A 22,076-nucleotide genomic window follows, 5' to 3' on the forward strand; every position below is an offset into this window, starting at 1 on the left:
AACAACCTCTGCCTCCCGGTGACAGAAACAACGGAGCTGGTTGTGGGCGACAGGAGGAATGGAGATAGGGGCCAAATTCAACATTTCCAAGTCTGTTATTGACACAAAATGCATATTTCAATACTGATCAAGGCACAATGTGTTTTATTTATTGTTAATGGTATAAAACATATTTATAGATGGTTACTGACACAGAATCGTATAATTTGTGTTCTGTGTGTTATCTGAATGTACTTGCCTGTGATGCTGCTGCAAGTCCGTGTTTCTCTGTTCCTGTACCTTCCCGTACTTGTGCACTTAGCAATAAACTCAACAGGACCTGAGACAACTCAGTGAGATGTGATTAGTGACGATCACCTTGGCAGCTCGGTAGGTTGAATGTCTGAGACAGTACGCTGTTAAATGCAAAACCCTGAACAGTGTTGATGATCAGAGGGATCTTAGACTCCAAGTTCATTGCTCCCTGAGAGAGACTGCACAGATTGATCAGGTGGTTAAGAAGGCAAATGGCGTGGTTGTCTTCATTAGTTGATGCCTTGAGTTGAAACGTCAGGAAGCTGTGTTGCAGCTTTATAAAACTCCAGTCAGGCCACATCCGGAGTGTTTCATACAGTTCTGATCACCCCACTCTGGGAAGGATGACGGGGCTTTGGAGAGGGCGCAGAAGAGGTTAGCCTGGGTTAGAGGGCATGAGCTGTAACGAGAGGCTGGACAAACTTGGGTTGTTTTCTCCAGGCTGGCCTGAGACTGGATGGACGTTTATAAGATTATGAGAGGAACAGATGGAGTGGACAGACGATTCAAAGAGGTTGAAAAGTCGAATACATTTAAGGTCAGAGGAGATGTGAGGGGCAAGTTTCAGTGAGTTTTGTTCTTAGTAACATTAAGCAGAAATGTTTGTTTTTCCTTTTTATTGTTAATGTGCTTCATTGTCTTTCATGTTAAAGTTAGACCTGCGGTGAGAGATTTATTGGAAGAAAAACCCCAACTGGAAGCGAACCACGACTGAAGATGAGGGAACAGCAACAAGTGAACCAGCCCGAGGATTGAGAGCATCAACTGGAGAGCACCCATCTGACTCGGAGAATCCAGTGATTCAGTCAGGAGAAAGTTTGGTGAGTCTCATTTACTCAAACACTGGTCCTTTAGACATTGCATACCTGTACAAAGGAAGGCAGGAAATAGTTGGTGTGAGACTGAATGTGCCCAGAAGAACCAGTTATGCCTCTGTCAGACCCAGCTGCAATCACTCCAGGTCTGGTAATGTGCTTCCAGCAGCCCAACCCTTTAATACCACTCCCATTCTGTGGAAGTCGAATCCAGATAAAGTCTCTCAGAGACCGTGTAAGTACAAACTCTTTATTCCACGCACTTTGGCCTTACTCAGTTAGCCGCTCAAACAGGAGCAGTGTATGACTGTTCTGCCCAATCCACTAACTGACTAACAATTCCCCTTACACCACAGATATATCCGTCCAGATACCCCCCACACAAGACAGGCTGGAGCCAAAGTTATTTGCTAAAGACAAATTACAAAATAGTCATAATGGCTTACACACACACAACAGACTGAATCTGTCCTATCTCTACACATGAGTGCACAAGGAGATAAGCATCCTGAAACCCCAGCTAGCCACCCTCAAGGAGAAATGTGGCTCAGCGTGGCTTAGCACATCTGTTGACAATCAGCAGTTTCTTTCAAAAAAACAGGCTGCTATTGTTTAACAATATTGTTTAACAAAGAGTTAATCCTTTAACATATCTTATCATTAGATTCAACTTTATTGTCATTGTGCTGAGTACAAATACAAAGCCAATGAAATGCATTTAGCATCTGACCAGAAATGCAAAGAATAGTGTTACTTACAAAATAACTGTGAATTAAAAAAGTGCTACAGCACACAAATATGAAAGTATTGAGACAGTACAATACGGATGCAATACTGCTTAGCGCTGTGATGAGAGGTTCAGCAGGGTCACAGCCTCAGGGAAGAAGCTCTTCCTGTGCCTGCTGGTGCGGGAGTGGAGGCTCCTGTAGCGCCTGCTGGATGGGAGGAGAGTAAAAAGTCCATGGTTAGGGTGAGATGCATCCTTGATAATGTGTTTCGCCCTGCCCAGGCAGCGTTTATGGTAGATGTTCTCAATGGTGGGCAAGTGGGTGCCGATAATCCGCTGGGCAGTTTTCATCACACACTGGAGTGCTTTGCAGTCCGATACGGGACAATTGCCATACCACACTGAGATGCAGTTGGTGAGTATGCTCTCAATGGTACAGCGGTAAAAGTCCGTCAATATCCTGGGACAGAGGTGAGCTTTCTTCATGCTGCGCAGGAAATAAAGGCGTGTTGCGCCTTTTTGATCAGGATGGAGGAGTTCAGGGACCAGGTGAGATCCTCGGAAATGTGGACACCAAGGAATTTGAAGCTTGATACACGCTCCATTACAGATCCGTTGTTGTAGATGGGGACGTGAATGTGACTCCCGCCATGCCTGAAGTCCACAATGATCTCCTTTTGACCAGTACATGATGATCAAAGCAGTAATGTTTTACAGAGAAAGCAACCGAGTACAGCATTGGCTTATCAGTGGGTAAAAACAGTGTACAACAGTAATTATAACAATGATATGTACAACTATTAGGCCATAATGCAATATCATGCCCCACATATTACCGAACAGGCCTTTGAAGACCCCCATTTCGACCCTTTGGTGACCCCATGTAAATCCTGCCCTACTTAATGCTGCAGTCTCCTCGGCCAGAGAGGGATGTAATGTTAGTAGGCTCATTAGGGAAATAAGTGTAGCATTCTGCATCAATAATAGCACAGGTTCCCCCTTTCTCAGCTGGGATAAAATCTAAAGCCATACGATTCTGTAGGACTGTTTGCCAAATTGCAATAATTTCAGTGGATATTTTTGTTCCTTGGGCCTGTGTTTCTGTGAGGGCCCCTGCAGTATTGTGGCCAGCTCCTCAAGTGCTGTAGCCAAATTGATTATCTCTCGTGAATTCCTGGCTACTCCATAGAAGAGAAAAGTGATCATCCAAAGTTGTTCAGTCGTAGTTATTCCTCTCCGCTGCTGAGCACCTGCAAGTATGGCCAGGATGCATGTTTCCCAGTATAGGAACTTCTGTTTGAGAGATACCATCCCTCAAAACACTGACAGCCACAGTCATCTCTGACTGGACCACAGTTCCTCACCTCTCTTCCCCGGGTGTTATTTGAGAAAGCCCAGGCTGAGAGTTCCTCACTCTGGTTGAGCGGGATTTCTGACATTGTAATCGTAGTTTTACCATGCTGTGGAGTTTCAGCACAAACCCAGCAGACACCTAGTTCTACCTGTTTGGCATACGTGTGACAGAGAGACAGAAAGGTGTTAACATGGGGGCCCCCGGATGCTGGGGTGAGCCCTCTGAAAGACATAAACACAAATACCACTATCAACCAATACATCTTCCTTTAGTCCGAGAGAGTCCTTCTGCTCAGTTCCTTTAGTAACATGTTTGTAGTCTGTTCGATGTATCCACCGAGATTGCCCCTTCAGTTTCACAGCCGTGGGAGTGGTCAGTAACTCCTGATATGGTCCTCTCCACCGAGGTTCGAGTTTCCCTCGATCCCAGTTCTTAATCAGGACAAAATCCCCAGGTTCTCGGGTGAGATAGTAACTCCTCTCTGCGGGGTAGTTCTCTTCCTTGTAAGCCTGTCGTACCTGTGAATGTAATGCTTGGAAAATTTTGGTTAGTTTGCATGTATATTTCCCCATCTCTTCCCCTAGGGTATGCATATTGAATTTTGCTGGTAGACTTACTGGAAACAATGGTACCCAAGGTCTTGGTCCCCAGGGTGTCCTCATGGGCGGTCCATAAATGATTTCAGCTGGTGACAACCCTGTTTTCCCCTGTGGGGTAACCCTCATGTGGAACAGGGCTAACGGTAGAACCTTCAACCAAGTGAGTCCAGTCTCCACCGTTAGTTTGGCCAATTTACTCTTCAGAGTGCCATTGGCTCTTTCCACAATGCCAGTGGGCCGTGGGTTGTGTACACAGTAGAATTGTTGCTGGATAGCCAAGTTGTTACATGTTGTTACATGTCTCTTTATCTACTTTCACCACAAAGCATGGGCCATTGTCAGAGCTCAGTATCTCTCAGTTTCTCAGTACCTGGGAATTATTTCCCATAATAATACCTTCACAACAGTCATACCAGTATTATTGGTAGTTGGAATAGCTTCAATCCATCTACTAAACACATCTATAATAACTAAGGAGTATCTATAGCAATATACTCTAGGCAATACAATAAAATCAACTTGTAGACACGAGAAAGATTCACCTGTCAAGGGAGTCGTACCCGGTGTGCAGGGTACAGGTTACCGACCATTCCCTCCTTTTCCAGGTGTGTACAATTATGTATATAATCGACCAATATTGGTAAAAACTGTGTAGGAACACAAACCTGTCCCACTGGGGTGATCTGAAAACCTGGGTCGGGGTCTTTCCGACACCCCATCTGGGACCACAGTTTGAGCTCCTCCTCAGAGGCGTCCCCCTGAAAAGTACGTACCTCCCGCATGTCTGGCAAACCCGTTCTGCTTCAGTCACAGAGGGTTGCTTGACGGGAACCCGAGGGGACTACAACTACCGAGGATTGTGCTGCACTTTTCACTGTCTAATCTGCTAAAGCGTTGCCTTTAGTGACCCGGTCGGACATGTGACTGTGGGCCGCACATTTAATAATAGCCAGAACTCGAGGTAGCTGCAGAGCGGTGAGCACGAGGGGTGATTGATAAGTTCTTGGCCTAAGGTAGGAGAAGTCAATTTTAGAAAACCTCACATATTTATTTTTCAACATAGCCCGGTCCTACATTTACACACTTAGTCCAGCGGTCGTGCTGCATACGGATCTTGGACCTCCAGAAAGTGTCCACAGCAGGGGTGATTGATAAATTTGTAGCCTAAGGTAGAAGGAGATGAGTTATACAGCTCTCGTTAATTAAGATGTTCACCTTTAATATTAGTTCCTGTTGGGGTTGATATGGTTTGGAAAACCGGGTCCCAATAATATGTCAAAGCTTGTTGCATTTGATTTTGGTCATTGTCAGGCCAATCCTTATTATTAGTTTTAATCATGTTGGCTAATTTAATTGGTCAGCATTCTTAATTACTTAGATAAGAGAGTTCACTAAATCAAGGTTTTAATTACAGATTGATAAATTGTCCAGTCCTTATCAGGTATTCCCTTTGCAAGGCCCTGATTTAATTACAGAGAGATGTTCATTCCTGTCCTTATCGGCGAGTCCTCCTCTCTTTACTCAAATGAGGATACAATGTATAATATTATCAGCTAAAGAGGGTGCAAGGTATAATGTTATCAGCTCTCAGTGCATCTCTCTGCAAGCCGCAGAGAACCAGTAATGAGCCTGTCTTAGCTAACCGCAGAAGACAGAGTTTACTTGTTCAAAAATTCCTATACAGTCCCAGTTATCCTTGCAGCCAGAGGTTACATAGGATCAAAATGATTTTTTTAATATCCTCAATTCCTCAGGAGGGTTCAGGGGAAATATTTATGTACAATACAGAAACTGGTGTTACCTGTGTATATTGTGGCCATGCAAAAGTTGCTGGAGAATTTACAAGTGGGAAGAAGTGGAGTGATATTTGGAAATCTGACTTTTTGAAGCGTAATTCAGCAAGCAAACCAAATATGGACAATGTGCAAAAGCTCTGGTGAGAAAATCCTTCATTACCCGTTACAGGCCTGTTACATAGGTTGTGTGAGAATGCAGATGGGACTCGATCAAACCCAGAGGAAATCAAAGTTCTTATTGACAATGATTTGATAGCTGTTAAAATGAATACCACTCTATATAAAATTCACTGTGCACACTGGGTAAAAAAAAGCACAATACAAGATTTATGTGCACACTGGTCATTGCAAATTAGGGAGGACATTGGTGGGAAGGTGGGGAGACCTCCAGTGTCCCTGATGCCCTCACCTACAAGATGTGCATCCAGCTGCAGCTTGTAACCCTGCACTTTAAGGAGTTGGAACTTGAAACGGATGAATTCCGGATCATCCAGGAGCTGGAGGGGGTGATAGATATGACATGAAGAGAGGTGAGTTACACCTGAAGTGCAGGACACAGGAAACTTGGTGAGAGTCGGGAAGGGGAATGAGGTTAAATAGCCATCGCAGAGTACTCTTGTGGCCATCCCACGCAACAACAGGTGGATCCACTTTAGAAACTGTTGGGGGGATTTACCTGGCAGAGGAAAGTCAAAGGGGTGATAGGGGATTCGTTTGTTAGGGGAACAGAACAAGAGGGGACTAATATCCCAGTGGTAAGGCTTGCTAGTGCTAGTGTGGGGGGAGGGGGTGATGTGGTTAAAATAAGTTGTTGGGGGAATGGGAGCCAGAATGACAGAACAGATAGTGGAGAGGGTGAATTGAATTGAATTGACTTTTATTACATACATCCTTCATATACATGAGGAGTAGAAATCTTTATGTTATGTCTCCAGCTAAATCAGCAATGTGTAATTTATAGTAAATTATAATAAATAATTTGTACATAGGTCAGTCAATATAACATAGTTATGCAATTGTATCAGCATGAATTAATCAGTCTGATGGCCTGGTGGAAGATGATGTCCCGGAGCCTGTTGGTCCTTTTGCTGTGGTACCGTTTCCTGGATGGTAGCCGCAGGAACATCCAATGGTTGTGATTTGTGGTTGTGAATTGGGTCCCCAATATCCTTTGGGCTCTTTTTGCACACCTTTCTCTGTAAATGTCCTGAATAGTGGGAAGTTCACATCTACAGATGCGCTGGGCTGTCTGCACCACTCTCTGCAGGTTCCTGTGATTAAGGGAAGTACAGTTCCCATACCAGGCAGTGATGCAGCCAGTCAGGATGTTCTCAATTCTGTTCCTGTAGAAAGTTCTTAGGATTTGGGGCACCATCCCAGCCTTCTTCAACCGTCTGAGGTGAAGGAGGTGCTGTTGTGCTCTTTTCGCAACACAGCCGGTATGAACAGACCGTGTGAGATCCTCAGTGATGTTTATGCCGAGGAACTTAAAGCTGTTCACCCTCTCAACCCCAGATCCATTGATGTCAATAGGGGTTAGCCTGTCTCCATTCCATCAGTCATCCACAATCAGCTTTGTTTTTGTGACAATGAGGGAGAGTTTGTCCTCTTGACACCAGTCAGATGTTGTTCAGACCTCAGATAGAGTCAGCAATCAAATGGTTGAGCATGGTGTGATGAATGTAGTGAGCTGTGTATATCACAATGCAAGAAGCATCATAGGAAAGCCAGATGAGCTCAGGACAGGGAATTATGATATTGTAGCCATTATTGGGAATTGGTTGCAACCAACAGTCTGAGGGATTTAGAGGAACAAATTTGTAGAGAGATCGCAGACCATGCCAAGAAACAAAGATTGATTCAGTGAGTGATTTTAACTTTCCATATATTGACTGGGACCTCCATACTGTAAAAGGACTAGATGGGGTAGAGTTTGTCAAATGTGCCCTTAATCAGTACGTAGAATTCCTGACGTAGAAGTGTGCAATGAGCTGATGATCCAGGGCTGGTGACAGAAATTAGTGATCATAATGCCATAAGATTCAAAGTAAATATGGGAAAAGATAGGTCTGGACCGCGGGTTGAGATTCTAAATTGGAGAAAGGTCAATCTTGATGGTATCAGACAGGATCTGGCAAGTGTGGTTTGGGACAGGCGTTTTCTGACAAAGGAGTACTTGGTAAGTGGGAGGCCTTCAGAAGTGAAATTCTGAGGGTGTAGAGTTTGTACGTGCCTGCCAAAATAAAAGTTGAAAGGTAACTGGTGCAGGGAACCTCGGTTTTCAAGAGATATTGAGGCCCGGGATATTTTGTTCCTCCAAATGCCTCAGACTGTTGGGTGCTACCAAGACTCATTAATGACTACAATATCATAATTCCACCCCCAAGCTCATCCGACTTTTTTTTTGTTGTCTTCTGTTGGTTTCTGAAAGCTTCCCAATAGTTTTTGCTCTTCTGTTTGCCCTCTCTTTGGCTTTTATGTTGGCTTTGGCTTCTCATTTCATCCACAGTTGTGTCCTCCTGCGTTTCCAATGCTTCCACTTCTTTGGGATGTATCGATCACTCAGCTCCTGAATTGCTCCCAGAAACTCCAGCCATTGCTGCTCCATTGTCACTCCTACCTATTCCCTTCCAAACAAGTTTGACCAGCCTCTCTGTCATAGTAACATGGAGAGGTTCAGTGCAGAAACAGGCTATTTGGCCCATCTAGTCAATGACGAAAAATCATTTAATCTGTCTAATGCAACTACCAGCACTGGGACCATCGCTCTCCATACCCAAACCATCAAGGCTCCCATCCAAACTTCTTTAAATGGTGAAACCGAGCTCATATTCACCACGTGCTGGCATCTTATTCCACACGCTCACGACCATTTCAGTAAAGAGCTTTTCCAAATGTTCCCGTTAAATTTTCACCTTCCCCACTTACCCATGACCTCTGGTTGTCATCCCACCCAGCCTCAGTGGAAAAAGCTGCTAGCATTTACCTTATCTATACCCTCATAATTTTGTATATTTCTAACAAATCCTCAAAGCAGTGTATAATTTCCTTGTTCATGTTTAGAGCCTTTCTTAGATGTATAAGATGATGAGGGACATTGATTGTGTGGATAGCCAGAGGTTTATTCCCAGGGCTAAATGGCTAACACGAGGGGACATAGTTTTAAGGTGCTTGTAAATAGATAACGAGCGGATGACAGGGGTAGGTTTTTCACACAGAGAATGGTGGAATGCACTGCCGGCTATTCGTGTTTCAGTTACTGTGGGACCAGGAACCCATGGAATTCAATGGGAACAGGGAATAATACCAATGGAGAGAGTCAAACTGAGCCAGGTCACAGATTGGAGATGACAGAAATGCCCCATTCTCATAGAGACAGGAAGAGCATCAGAGAGTTTGATGGTCATTCCAGATACCAGCACTGTGCCCAGTTAGAAGATGACTTCTGTCTCCAACTAGGGTTGAATTTCGCTGAAACAGAGTGATGCCAGACCAACCGTGACAACTCGTGATCTCATCTGAAATGTTGTCCTTCACCCATTGATGGATTTTGTAAATCTTTTTACAGGTTAAAAATGACAAGGAATTTGTCTATGGGAACCTCGAACACAATACGCTGGTTTTGCTGTCTCTGTCCAGAAATTTAAGAAGTGGAGCAAGGGATTCAATCAACTATCCTTCCTGCTCAGACTGTGGGGAGGGATTCACTTGGTCATCTGACCGACTGGCACGCTCGTCATTTTACACAGGAGAGAGGCCATTCACCTGCTTAGACTGTGGGAAGGGATTCACTCTGTCATCTGACCTAATGGCACACCAGCGAGTTCACACCGGGGAGCGGCAGTTCACCTGCTCGGACTGTGGGAAAGGATTCACTTCGTCATCTCAACTGAAGGTACATCAGCGAGTTCACACTGGAGAGAGGCCGTACACCTGCACAGACTGTGGGAAGGGATTCACTCGGTCATCTAACCTAATGGCTCACCAGCGAGTTCACACCGGGGAGAGGCCGTTCACCTGCTCAGACTGTGGGAAGGGATTCACTTCGTCATCTCAACTGAAGGTACATCAGCGAGTTCACACTGGGGAGAGGCCGTTCACTTGTTCAGTGTGTGGGAAGGAATTCACTCAGTCATCTCAACTGAAGGTACATCAGCAAGTTCACACTGGAGAGAGGCCGTTCACCTGCTCAGACTGTGGGAAGGGATTCACTCAGGCATCTCACCTACTGAGACACCAGTCAGTTCACACTGGAGAGTGGCCATTCACCTGCACAGACTGTGGGAAGGGATTCACTCAGTCATCCCCCCTAATGGCTCACCAGCGAGTTCACACTGGGGAGAGGCCGTTCACCTGCTCAGACTGTGGGAAGGGATTCACTTGGTCATCTGACCTAATGGCTCACCAGCGAGTTCACACAAGGGAGAGGCCGTTCACCTGCTCGGAATGTGGGAAGGGATTCACTACATCATCTCAACTGAAGGTACATCAGCGAGTTCACACTGGGGAGAGACCATTCACCTGCTCAGACTGTGGGAAGGGATTTACTTTGTCATCGAATTTGAAGGCGCATCAGAGAGTTTACAATGGAGAGAGGCCATTCACCTGCTCAGATTGTGGGAAGGGATTCACTTCGTCATCTCAGTTACTGAGACACCAGTCAGTTCACACTGGAGAGTGGCTGTTCACCTGCTCGGACTGTGGGAAGGGATTCACTTCGTCATCTCAACTGAAGATACATCAGCGAGTTCACACTGGGGAGAGGCCATTCACCTGCTCAGACTGTGGGAAGGGATTCACTTCGTCATCTCAGTTACTGAGACACCAGTCAGTTCACACTGGTGAGAGGCCGTTCTCCTGCTCAAACTGTGGGAAGGGATTCATTCTGTCATCACAACTAAAGGTACATCAGCGAGTTCACACTGGGGAGAGGCCTTTCACCTGCTCAGACTGTGGGAAGGGATTCACTTCATCATCTCAGTTACTGAGACACCAGTCAGTTCACACTGGTGAGAGGCCGTTCACCTGCTCAGACTGTGGGAAAGGATTCACTTCGTCATCTCAACTTAAGGTACATCAGCGAGTTCACACTGGGGAAAGACCATTCACCTGCTCAGAGTGTGGGAAAGGATTCACTCAGTTAATCCACCTACAGAGACACCAGCAAGCTCACACTGGGTAGAGGCTGTTCACCTGCTTTGGTTGTGGGAAGGGATTCACTCGGTCATCTCAACTACAGAGATACCAGCAAGCTCACACTGGGTAGAGGCCGTTCACCTGCTCAGACTGTGGGAAGGGATTCACTCGGTCATCTCAACTACAGAGACATCAGTGTGTTCACACTGGGGAGAGGCAGATCTCCTGCTCGGACTTTGGGAAGAGAATCTCTCAGCCAAATCAATCAGGTTTGCATCATTGAGTTCACACTGGGGAAACCCGTTCAACCGCTGTGAATGTGGGAAGCGATTCACTCAGTCATCTAACCTTGTAACTCTCACTTCGACTAGCAGTTTAATGTGGGGGTCGATAGCTCCCGGCCCGGCCAATCTTAAGAAATCTCGTTTGGGTGGATGCTGCACGATGTGTCCCCTGTTACAAATCAGTACCCCAAAATAACAAGCAGTACACAATATGTGATTAAATAATTGAGAATTATAATTCTTATTTTGACTACAGGGTTAGTAAAGAAAACAAAATAAAGAAAAAGGGCCCACTCTCTCCATTCACGTCTTCTCATCCCTCCTTGGCAAAAGACCATGAAAATCTCTCTTCCAGACTCTCAAGAAAGAACATTTCTCCCATTGGATAGCCCCGTACTCCAAAACCCTGTTATCTCTAGTCATAACCTAAATGTTACTGCTACAGAGAAACCACTACCTCAGCAGTGAACCATTGCAGAGAGGCCATTACATTAGCAGTGAAACCTTACAGCATGTTACACTTGTGACATACTGCCAGGTTCATACTGGGGAGAAAGTTTCAATAAGCTGCATGCTGGATATTTGTCCATCACTGTTGCTGAATGCAATTTCGAGAGTGACTGTCGGTGCTGAACTCTGCAATTATTGCTGCTGCTCACCACACCCAGTCTGCACCCTGGTCACTGGGCATGGGAGGAGTTTCTTCTGCTACATATTCACCTTTAATGGGACTGGAGTTTAACATTCTGCATCTGTGACAAATTAATCAGTTCTATTTTAAACTCTGTCTTTGGTACTTAGCGTGTTTATAACACAACCAGTGTACTCAGGCCTGCTGGACCCAGCCAGTGATTCAGTTCCACGACAGCCCTTTTGAATCCTCCCCTGTTGTTCATCTCTCACTCTCCCTGTGGGATGGGCCCCAGTCACCACTGTGTGGGTGAAGAGGTTTCCCTTGAATTTTCTGCAGACTGAAGAAGTTGAGCTGACTGCAGTTCTGTCTGAGATGTTCTTCACCCCTCAAATCTCTGGACTGAGAAAGAATGACATTGGGAGTTAATCTCCTTATTCAGGGCTCATTTCCACATTATGGGCCATTTTCGCTGCTTCTACAGTGTTGTTGAAAACACTACTCTCCTCTAAAGACTGAAAGCAGAATGGGAAACCATTAGTTGGATGTTCAATGGACTCAGGGTCAGAAACCAGAGGTTGGTCCGCACAGGGCAGAGTTTGGGGCTCTGGACGATGGTCGGTATAAGAATGTATGATGAGGAGAAGGGAATCAGCAGCGGGATGTGGCAACGAATGACAGAGTGGCAACATTTGGAAGCTGATTGACAGAGAAAATCTTTCCATTGTCTGACTGATGATACAAACAATGCCTGTGGTGAGGTGCTCCACTGGTCGAGGAACATGTGTGTTTGGAATGGTTTTATCTATTGAGGGAGTTGTTCCTGCTTGTTTATCCTGTAATATTATATCTGGATGGTTATTGATTGTCCTGTTAGTAGTAATGTAGTGATTATTATATAATTTGTAAGATTTTGACTCTGAAACTGAATCAGGCGTGAATCTATGGTGCCTCAATGAAATTATGGTGGTCATTCATGAGATTATATTTTGAAGTAAGATTTTGGTGAATGATATTTGCCACTTGATTGTACCTGTGTAAGTAATCAGATTGAGTTAAACTGCTGCAGGATCCTGGAATGTGTTGGATGGTGTCTGGTTTCTCTTGGCATTTTCTGCACTTGCTGCATTGTTGGTTTGTATTTCATATATTTTCATTTGTTTGTTTCCTTTTGTTACCCACCTTGTCCCGTATTTCTGCAAGGAACCCCTCTGTTTCTGGGAAGAGGTCTCCAACTCTCAGTCAGGTGCTCGATGCTTCCTTGTCAACATCTCATCTGCTCAGATCGTTGGGATGTCTCCCATGGAGGGTCGTACTCATTCCACTGGTTAATGTTTTCTTCCATAGTGATTATTCATTTTTCTGAGTTGGCCTCTCATTTAAGTTTCTGGTCTGTATTACTTATCACAATTGCATATACACACCTGGAGTGCTGAATTGTGTTCATTTTTGATGAAAATATTTACTTTCAAGTTGTATCTGACTGTTGTGTGATTTCTTTTTCATGTGTGTTATTTCTCTTCCTCATTCTGTCCAATCTAAGTGGGTTTGAGTGTAAATAGCCTTTTCTAAAGTTATCATTTCAGTTCTTAGTTATCTTTGTAAATTTTGCTGATTGAAATGGGACCAAGATATTTTTATTTTAAAAAAAAGTCAATGTCGGTATTGATGAAAGTGTTTATTGCCTTTGTTGTATTTGTTAACAATTGATCTCTGTTTGGCAGGTTTTTTTTAAGCCTTGAACTAAATTTTGACAAAGGTTTTCCCTATTTCACACTACTTTTTATTTTCTTTGCTTGTTGATATTCCAGATAGGTGGGTATCAAGAGTCCCGATGAAGGGTCTTGGCCCGAAATGTTGATTCCCATCCATAGATGCTGCCTGACATGCTGAGCTCCTCCAGCACTTTGTGTGTAGTTCTCTAGATTCCTAGCATCTGCAGGTCCTCTTGTTTCCCAGATACTTGTATGTTTGTTGAAAGAACAATCTAATAGTGGGGTTGTGTGGCTCTGTTGGTAAAATATTAATTAAAATCATTAGAAAGAGGTGGCATTGGGTTGGAAGGTGTAGAATCTGTGGGTAGAATTAAGGAACAGCAAATGTGAAAACAAAGATCCCTGATGGGAATTGTATAGAGACCTCCAATCAGTTGTAAGTATGTGGTCCACAAATGACAATGGGAGATTAAAAATGCGTGCCAAAAGGGCAATGTTACAATAGTCATGGAGGATTGTCATGCAGGTGATAAGGAAAATTAAGTGTGTTGTTCTCAAGAGGAGGAATTCCTAGAATGCCTACAAGATGCTTTTTTAGAGCAGCTCGTGGTTGAGCCCACTTGGGGATCAGCTATTCTGGATTGGGTGTTGTAATGAACTGGAATTAATTAGGTCACTTACGTTCAAAGAACCCTTAGGGGCAAGTGACTAAATATGATCAAATTCACCCTGACATTAGAGAAGGAGAAGCTCAAGTCAGATGTGGAATAAATGTGAGGCTGCTTAACAAGATCACAGCTCATGGAATTACAGGAAAGATACTTGTATGGGTTGAAGATTGGCTGACTGACGGGAGAAAGAGTCAGAATAATGTGGGCAATTCTGTTTTGCTGTCAGTAACTAATGGTGTTCCGTAGGGGGCAGTATTGAGACCACATGTTTTCATATTAAATCTGAATGATATGGATGACAGAATTGATACCTTGGTGATGAACTTTGCAGTTGATACAAAGATAGGTACGGGACAGGTAGTTTAGAGCAGAGCCGGAGTCTGCAGAAGGACTTTGATAGGTTTGGAGAACAGACAATGAAGTAGCAGATGAAATACAGTGTATGCAAGTGTACGGTCATGTACAATTGGTAGAAAGAATAAAGACAGAGAGAAAAAAAATAAATGGGAGAAAATACAAAAATCAGAAATAGGTACTTGGGAGTCCGTGAGCAGGAGCCCCTGAAGGTTTGCTTGCAGATTGAGTTGATTAAGGATGAAAACGGTAATGTTAGCATATAAGAGCAAGGATGTGACACTGTAGCTTTATAACACATCGGTCAGATTGCTGTTGGTGTATTGTGACCAGTTTCCGACCCCTTATCTGAGAAAAAGATGTGCTCGTATTGGAGCGCGTCCGGAGAAGGTTCACAAGAATGATTCCAGGAATGACAGGGTTAACGTATGAGGAGCGTTAGACGGCTTTGACCCTGTACTCACTGGTCCAGAAGAAAGAGAGGGGATCTCATTGAAACCTATCAAATATTGAAAGGCCTGGACAGAGTGGCTATGAAGAAGATGCACCCTACGCTGTGTGGGTCTGGGACCAGAGGCCACGGCCTCAATGTATAGAGCATCCACTGACAGCAGAGATGAGGAGGAATTTCTGTAGTCAGGGAGTGGTAAATCTTTGGAATTCATTGCCACAGATGGAGCAGAGGCCAAGTCACTGAGTGTGTTTTCAATGGATGTTCACGGATTAAGGGGAGAAGGCAGGAGAATGGGGTTGAGAGAGATAATCAATTGGACACAAAGGAATGGTGGAACAGACTCGATTGGCTGAGCAGCCTCTGTCTCATATCTCGTGGCTCATGTTCTGAAGAAGAGGCTAGTGAGGTTGCATTAGGGTTAGGGTATTGTTACGGTATCCGTGCCTGGATTATTGTATCCAGTTTTGGTCATTCTGCTGTAGGAGAGAGGACATCAAGCAGGAATAAGTGCGGAGGAGATTTATGAGAATGTTGCCGGTACTCGAGGGACTGAGTTCTGGAGAGAGGCTGGGCAGGTTGGGACTTCACACCTTGAAGTGCAGGAGATTGAGGCTGACATGATGCAGGTGTTCCAAACCCTGAGGGTACAGAAATGGGGAACGTGAGCAGATGAGTGAACTCGGCCTTTTCTCCTTGGAGCGACGGAGGATGAGAGGTGACCTGATAGAGGTGTATAAGTTGATGAGAGGTATTGATCGTGTGGATAGTCAGAGGTTTTTTTCCCAGGGCTGAAATGGCTGCTACAAGAGGGCACAGGTTTAAGGTGCTGGGGAGTAGGTACAGAGGAGATGTCAGGGGTAAGTTTTTTTTTAACGCAAAGATTGGTGAGTGTGTGGAATGTGCTGCCGGCAACGGTGGTGGAAGCAGACACGATATGGTATTTTAAGAGACCTTTGGATAGGTACATGGATCTTAGAAAAATAGAGAGCTATGGGTAAGCCTAGTAATTTCTTAGGTAGGGACATGCTCGGCACAACTTTGTGGGCCAAAGTGCCTGTATTGTGATGTAGGTTTTCGATGGTTTTTTTTCCCTTTTTCCCCACTTTTGTGGAATCAACAACCAGTGGGCACCACTTTAAGGTGAGAGAGGATCGATTTAATAGGGATCGCAGGGGAAAGTTATTAATCCACTCTCCCTTCCGGTTTCACTAACACGATGAGTCCACTCTCAGGTTAAAGGAGCAACAACACATACTACATCTGGGTAGTTTACAACTCGATGGCATGAACATCGATATCTTTAACTTCCACCTCCACCTTTTCCTTTCATCAATCTACACGCCCGTCTCCTCCATTCTGTCTCCCAACTTCTCTCTTCACTGCGGATCGTCTCCCTCTGGTTCCGCTTTTACTTCCTTTTCTCCCCATGGTCCGCTCTCTGATCCTATCAGATTCCTTCTTTTCAGCCCTTTGCATTTTCCAGCTTCCACCTCACAGCGTCTCACTTCATCTCCCACCTCCCCCACCCACTCACCTTCACTCTTACCTGACTTCACCTATTATCTACCAGCTTGGACTCTTTCCACTCCCTGCACCATCTTATTCCGGCTTCTCCCCACTTCCAGTCCTGATGAAGGGTCTCAGCAGGAAATCTCTGTTTTGATTTATCCCCCTCTGTAGAAGCTACCTGACCACCTGACTTCCTCCAACATTTTGTGTATGTGACTTTGCATCTCCAATATCTGCAGAATCCCATTGGGACAGAGTGCAGAATGCAGAGACTACATCGGGTCTCACTAATGTCGAGGAGGCCACACCTGGAAAACTGGAAACAGGAGATGACCCCAACAGTGATGATGTTGAAAAGTTGCCTCATGTGGAAGGACTGTTTGGGGCCCTGACTGGTGGTGGGGAGGGTGGTTTGGGGCAGGTCTGGCACTTCACCCACTTGCAGAGTTGGCTTCCAGCCCCCTACACCCCTCCATATCACTGCAAACCTCTCCCTCTTGTGGACAACACTGCCACTTGGTGGTGATTTGCCACAATAACAGGAGCCCCTGATTTGTGGACTCCATTGTCACCGGGTGACGCTCTGCCGCAGGAACACTGAGAGACAGAAATGTGACGCTGCAGTCTGCTGAAATGTTTGTTCAAGATTCAAGGTAGTTTAATTCCATTTCCAGCAGACAAATATGAATGGGATCAAAATAATTATTACTCCGGCTTCAATGCAGCACAAAAACACAATAGTAAAAACATATATCCACAGCTTGTAAACTGTGCACGGATTGATTGTATGTCCATAAAGTGACGCTCGGTATAGTCAAGTCAAGTCACTTTTTATTGTGATTTCGATCATAAACTGCTGTGCACAGTAAAAACAACATACCTCCAGGACCATGGTGCTACATGAAACAACACAAAACTACACTAGGCTAAGTGACACAACGCAAAGCTACACTAGACTACGTAAAATAACACAAAAACTACACTTGACTACAGACCTACACAGGACTGCATGAGGTGCACAAAACAGTGCAGGGCACTACAATAAATAATAAACAAGAAAATAGGCACAGTAGAGGACAAATTACAATATAATAATAAATGATAAAATAATAAATAAAAGTATGCCTGCATATAAGATGACAGACAGGAAATGATAAAGTCGAGGTGTTTGGTGGTGTGGAAGGGTGGGTTGGTGGGTAGAGATATTTATCAGCCTTACTGCTTGGGGAAAGTAGCTGTCCCAGAGGCTGGTAGTCCTGGTGAGGATGCTGCGTAGTCTACCCAGATGGGAGTGGGACAAACAGTCCATGAGTGGGATGGGTGGAGGTTGATTATGAAAATCAGGTTGGTGTTTGATCTCAAGAGAGGGAATTTGGAAAATACCAATGAGATGCCTTTTTGAACAGCTTGTAATTGTGCCCATGAGGGAAAAGTTAATTTTGGATTGGGTGTTGTGTAATGAACCAGGTTTGATTACGAAGCTTATGGTAAAGGAAACGTGGACTTGGTGATCATAACATGTTAGAATTCACTCTGCACTTTGAGAGGGGAAAGGTACAAGAAGATGCATCATTATTAGTGGAGTGAGGGGAACTACGAAGGCATGGGAGAAGAGCTCACCAAAGTTGATTGCAAAGGGACACTAGCATGGATGATGGCAGAATAGTAATGGCTGTTTTCCTGCCTGTCCAGCCTCAACCTGCCTCTGCCTTTCCACAGCCTCCATCTTTAATTTTTCTAACTTGTACGGGAGCCTAAGCTCACTTGGTTTACTTCCAGGAAACACCTCCAACTCCTCCACTTTAAACACACCCTCAGATACATAATGTTCAGCTATTATCCTCTGCATCTGTGACCTCCTCATTGTCGATTTCACCTTAGCAAGTTTTAACCTTTTAGCAATACTCAACAACTCAATCCTTCTGGTGTCCTCTAACGCCTCAGAGGCTGGTGCTTCCAGAAATCTATCAACATCCATTCCTGCTGATTTTCCACACACAAATAAATCAAAAGGGATTTCTCCAATGAAATCGATAATTAATCAATACGCCCTCAAATCTGTTCATATCCCGGATGCAAGCCCAAATTTTGTTATGAACCGTAACGCTTTAGAAATGAGCCAGACGCAATAGACTACCCTTAGAGTCTGTTTTTGATGTTACATCCACTACCTTTATTCGTATCTACTAACAATATAGTAATTAGCAAGATAAACAAAAGTTAACAGTGTTATGTGTACTTGTGTGTAAATATAACTCCCAAACTATTGAGCTCAGGGGAAACAAGGCTTGGAGTCTTGAGATGGTGAACTATGAAAGTTCAGTTCAACCACAGAATAGGTGATGAGAGAGAGATATTTGTAGTGCAGGGTAAATGTCAAGAGAAGGCAATTCTGTCGAATTCCACAGTGGTAAAACGAAAGAACAGTCGCTGTAGATTTTATCCATCGTCGTTCCAAATCCACATACAAATTATCACCGAAAGTGACTTGTCACAAGGGGTATCGTCTTCAAGTGAATTCCCACACCACACCCAGGCAAGGGTTAACACATAAGTGGTCTTCACAGGATACCCCAAATCAGATCCACTCGTATGGATCAAATGAGGTGACAACCTCACATTTGATGTTCGCTGAATCGATAATTAACCCACCCTTGTGGGCATAGGAAAGTTCTCTACAGTGACCCTTGGCCACCAGTTCCCTTGTTTTGATCCTTCCATTTTTCCTCCTTCATCTCAGTCTGACTCTGAGTGTCTGTGTCCTCGGTTAAAACTAAACAAGCTGTGAGTGATGTAAACAAGCTGCAAGTCAGACTGATTTCCATTCTTAATCTCTCTCCCTCTCTCTCTCTCTCTCTCAAAATGACAGTCCACAGGAAACGAAATCTAGGGATTCATAACAATGGCCACTCCCCAGTGTGAACTGACTGGTGTGCCAGTAGCTTGGATGACTGAATGAATCCTTTCCCACGTTCTGAGCTGGTGAATGGCTTCTCCCCAGTGTGAACTCGCTGATGTCTCTGTAGGTTGGATGACTGAGTGAATCTCTTCCCACAGACTGAGCAGGTGAACGGTTTTTCCCCAGTGTGAACTCGCAGATGTGTCAGTAGGGTGGACGATTGAGTGAATCCTTTCCCACATTCTGAGCAGGTAAACGGCCACTCCCCAGTGTGAACTGACTGGTGTGCCAGTAGTTGGGATGACCGAGTGAATACATTCCCACATTCTGAGCAGGTGAATGGCTTCTCCCCAGTGTGAACTCGCTGATGACTCTGTAGGGTGGATGAATCAGTGAATCTCTTCCCACAGACTGAGCAGGTGAACGGCTTCTCCCCTGTGTGAACTAATTGGTGTCTCTGTAGGTTGGATGAATCAGTGAATCTCTTCCCACAGACTGAGCAGGTGAACGGCTTCTCCCCAGTGTGAACTCGCTGATGTCTCTGCAGGGCGGATAACTGAGTGAATCCCTTCCCACATTCTGAGCAGGTGAATGGCTTCTCCCCAGTGTGAACTCGCTGATGAATCTGTAGTTTGGATAACTGAGTGAATCCCTTCCCACATTCTGAACAGGTGAACGGCTTCTCCCCAGTGTGAACTCGCTGATGACTCTGTACGGTGGATGAATCAGTGAATCTCTTCCCACAGACTGAGCAGGTGAACGGCTTCTCCCCAGTGTGAACTCGCTGATGTCTCTGTAGGTTGGATGAATCAGTGAATCTCTTCCCACAGACTGAGCAGGTGAATGGCTTCTCCCCAGTGTGAACTCGCTGATGACTCTGTAGTGTGGATAACCAAGTGAATCTCTTCCCACAGACTGAGCACGTGAACGGCTTCTCCCCAGTGTGAACTCGCTGATGTGCCATTAGGTTGGATGACTCAGTGAATTCCTTCCCACAGTCTGAGCAGGTGAACGGCCGCTCGCCAGTGTAAACACGCTGGTGAGCCATTGTGTCAGATGACTGAGTGAATCCCTTCCCACAAATTCAGCAGATGCTGGTGTGTCGACAGGTGGGAAGACCGACTGAATCCTTCCTCACACACAGAATAGATGAATGGCCTTGTCCAGTGTGAACTTGCTGATGTAACTTCAGTTGTGATGACCGAGTAAATCCATTCCCACTGTCCGAGCACGTGATCGGCCTCTCCCCTGTGTAAAATAATGGGTGTACCAATTGGTCAAATGAACGAGTGAATCCCTCCCCACCTTCTGAGCAGGAAGGATGGCTGATTGAATCCCTTGCTCCTTTTCTTAAATGTCTAGACAGAGACAGCAAAACTGGCGAGTCGTGTTTGAGATTCCTGGGGACAAATTCCTTCTCATTTTTAATCTGTAAAAAGAATAACAAAATCCATTAGTGTGTGTAGGACAACATTTCAGATGAGATTACTTGAGTTGCCAAGGTTTGATCTGGTATCACACTGTAACAGTGAGATTCAACCCAAGATGGACAGAGAAATCATCTTCTGCATGGGCACAGTGCTGGTATCTGGAATGGCCATCAATTCCCTGATGCTCTTCCTGTCTCTATAAGAATGGAGCATTTCTGCCATCTCCAATCTGTGACTTGGCTCAGTCTGACTCTCTCCATTGGTATTATTCCCTGCTCCTGCTGAGCAGCATGGGTGCCTGGCCCCACAGTAACTGAAACAGTATCACACAAATAGTCTTCCTTGACATGCATTTGGGATTTTCTTTTACGTATGATTAACTTAAAGTGCCACAGTGTTAACGCCATATAAAAAAATTCCTGCTGAGATGAATGGTTGGTCTGCACAGCTGTGAAAAGGACTTAAAGTGAATTTTTGTATTATTTCAGGTTCTTGGGCCATCTGGTTTGTGCTGAACTATTTAAACTGCCCACTCCCATACCCCTACCATCCAGGCACCTACTCAAACCTCTTAAATGTTGAAATCGTGCTTGCATGCACCACTTGTGCTCTTTGCTCATTCCACACCCGGATGATCGTCGGTGTGAAGAAGTTTCCCCTCATGTTCCCCTTAACGTTTTACCTTTCCCCCTTAACCCATGGCCTCTGGTTGTAGTCCCACACCATCTCAGTGGTAAAATCCCTATCTATGTCCCTCATAATAGTGGTATACCCCAATCAAATCTCCCCTCAATCTTTTATGTTCCAAGGAATAAAGTCCTGACCTGTTCGATCTTTCCTTATAACTCAAGTCCTACAGACCTGGCAACATCCTTGTGAATTTTCTCTGAACCTCTTTCACATCTTTCCTGTAGGTTGGTAACCAAAACCGCACACAATACTCCAAATTAGGCTTCACCAGTGCCTTCTACAAGTCAACATAACATCCGTCTATTGTTGTCAGTACTCTAGTTCATGAAGGCCAATGGGCTGAAATCTTTCTTTCTGTCTCTATCTAACTGTGATACCACTTTCAGTGAATTAAAGACTTGTATTCCCAGGACCCTTTCTTACTACAATACTCCTCCATGCCTGACCAGTCACTGTGAAAGACCTCCCTTGGTAGGTCATACCAAAGTGCAACACCTCACACTTGTCTGCATTAAATTACATTTTCCATTTCCCAAACCATTTTCCCAGCTGGTCCAGATCATACTGCAAACCATGATACTCTTCCTCGCTGACGACTACACCACCAATCTTGGTGTCAGCTACAAATTTTCTGATCCAGTTAACCACCCTATCATCCAGATTACTGATATAGATGACAAACAATAACAGATACAGCACTGATCCCTGTGGCACACCG

At 44.7% G+C, this 22,076-nt stretch overlaps 1 protein-coding gene across 2 annotated transcripts in view; it reads left to right on the forward strand.

Moving 5' to 3' along the window:
* Positions 1–22,076, forward strand: part of LOC140208439 (uncharacterized) — a 91,821-nt gene that overhangs the window by 46,746 nt on the left and 22,999 nt on the right. Inside the window, exons 2-3 of one of the 2 annotated variants that reach the window (XM_072277121.1) lie at positions 948–1,115; positions 9,154–13,112. In XM_072277121.1, the coding sequence (XP_072133222.1) occupies positions 9,394–10,767 (1,374 nt within the window). In that variant the 5' untranslated portion in view covers positions 948–1,115; positions 9,154–9,393 and the 3' untranslated portion in view covers positions 10,768–13,112. Of the gene's footprint in view, positions 1–947; positions 1,116–9,153; positions 13,113–22,076 lie in introns of those variants that run through there. The other variant, XM_072277122.1, reaches the window with a different exon arrangement.

The sequence above is a fragment of the Mobula birostris genome, chromosome 13 (genome assembly GCF_030028105.1).
Source record: "Mobula birostris isolate sMobBir1 chromosome 13, sMobBir1.hap1, whole genome shotgun sequence".
NCBI classification, from domain to species: Eukaryota; Metazoa; Chordata; class Chondrichthyes; order Myliobatiformes; family Myliobatidae; genus Mobula; species Mobula birostris.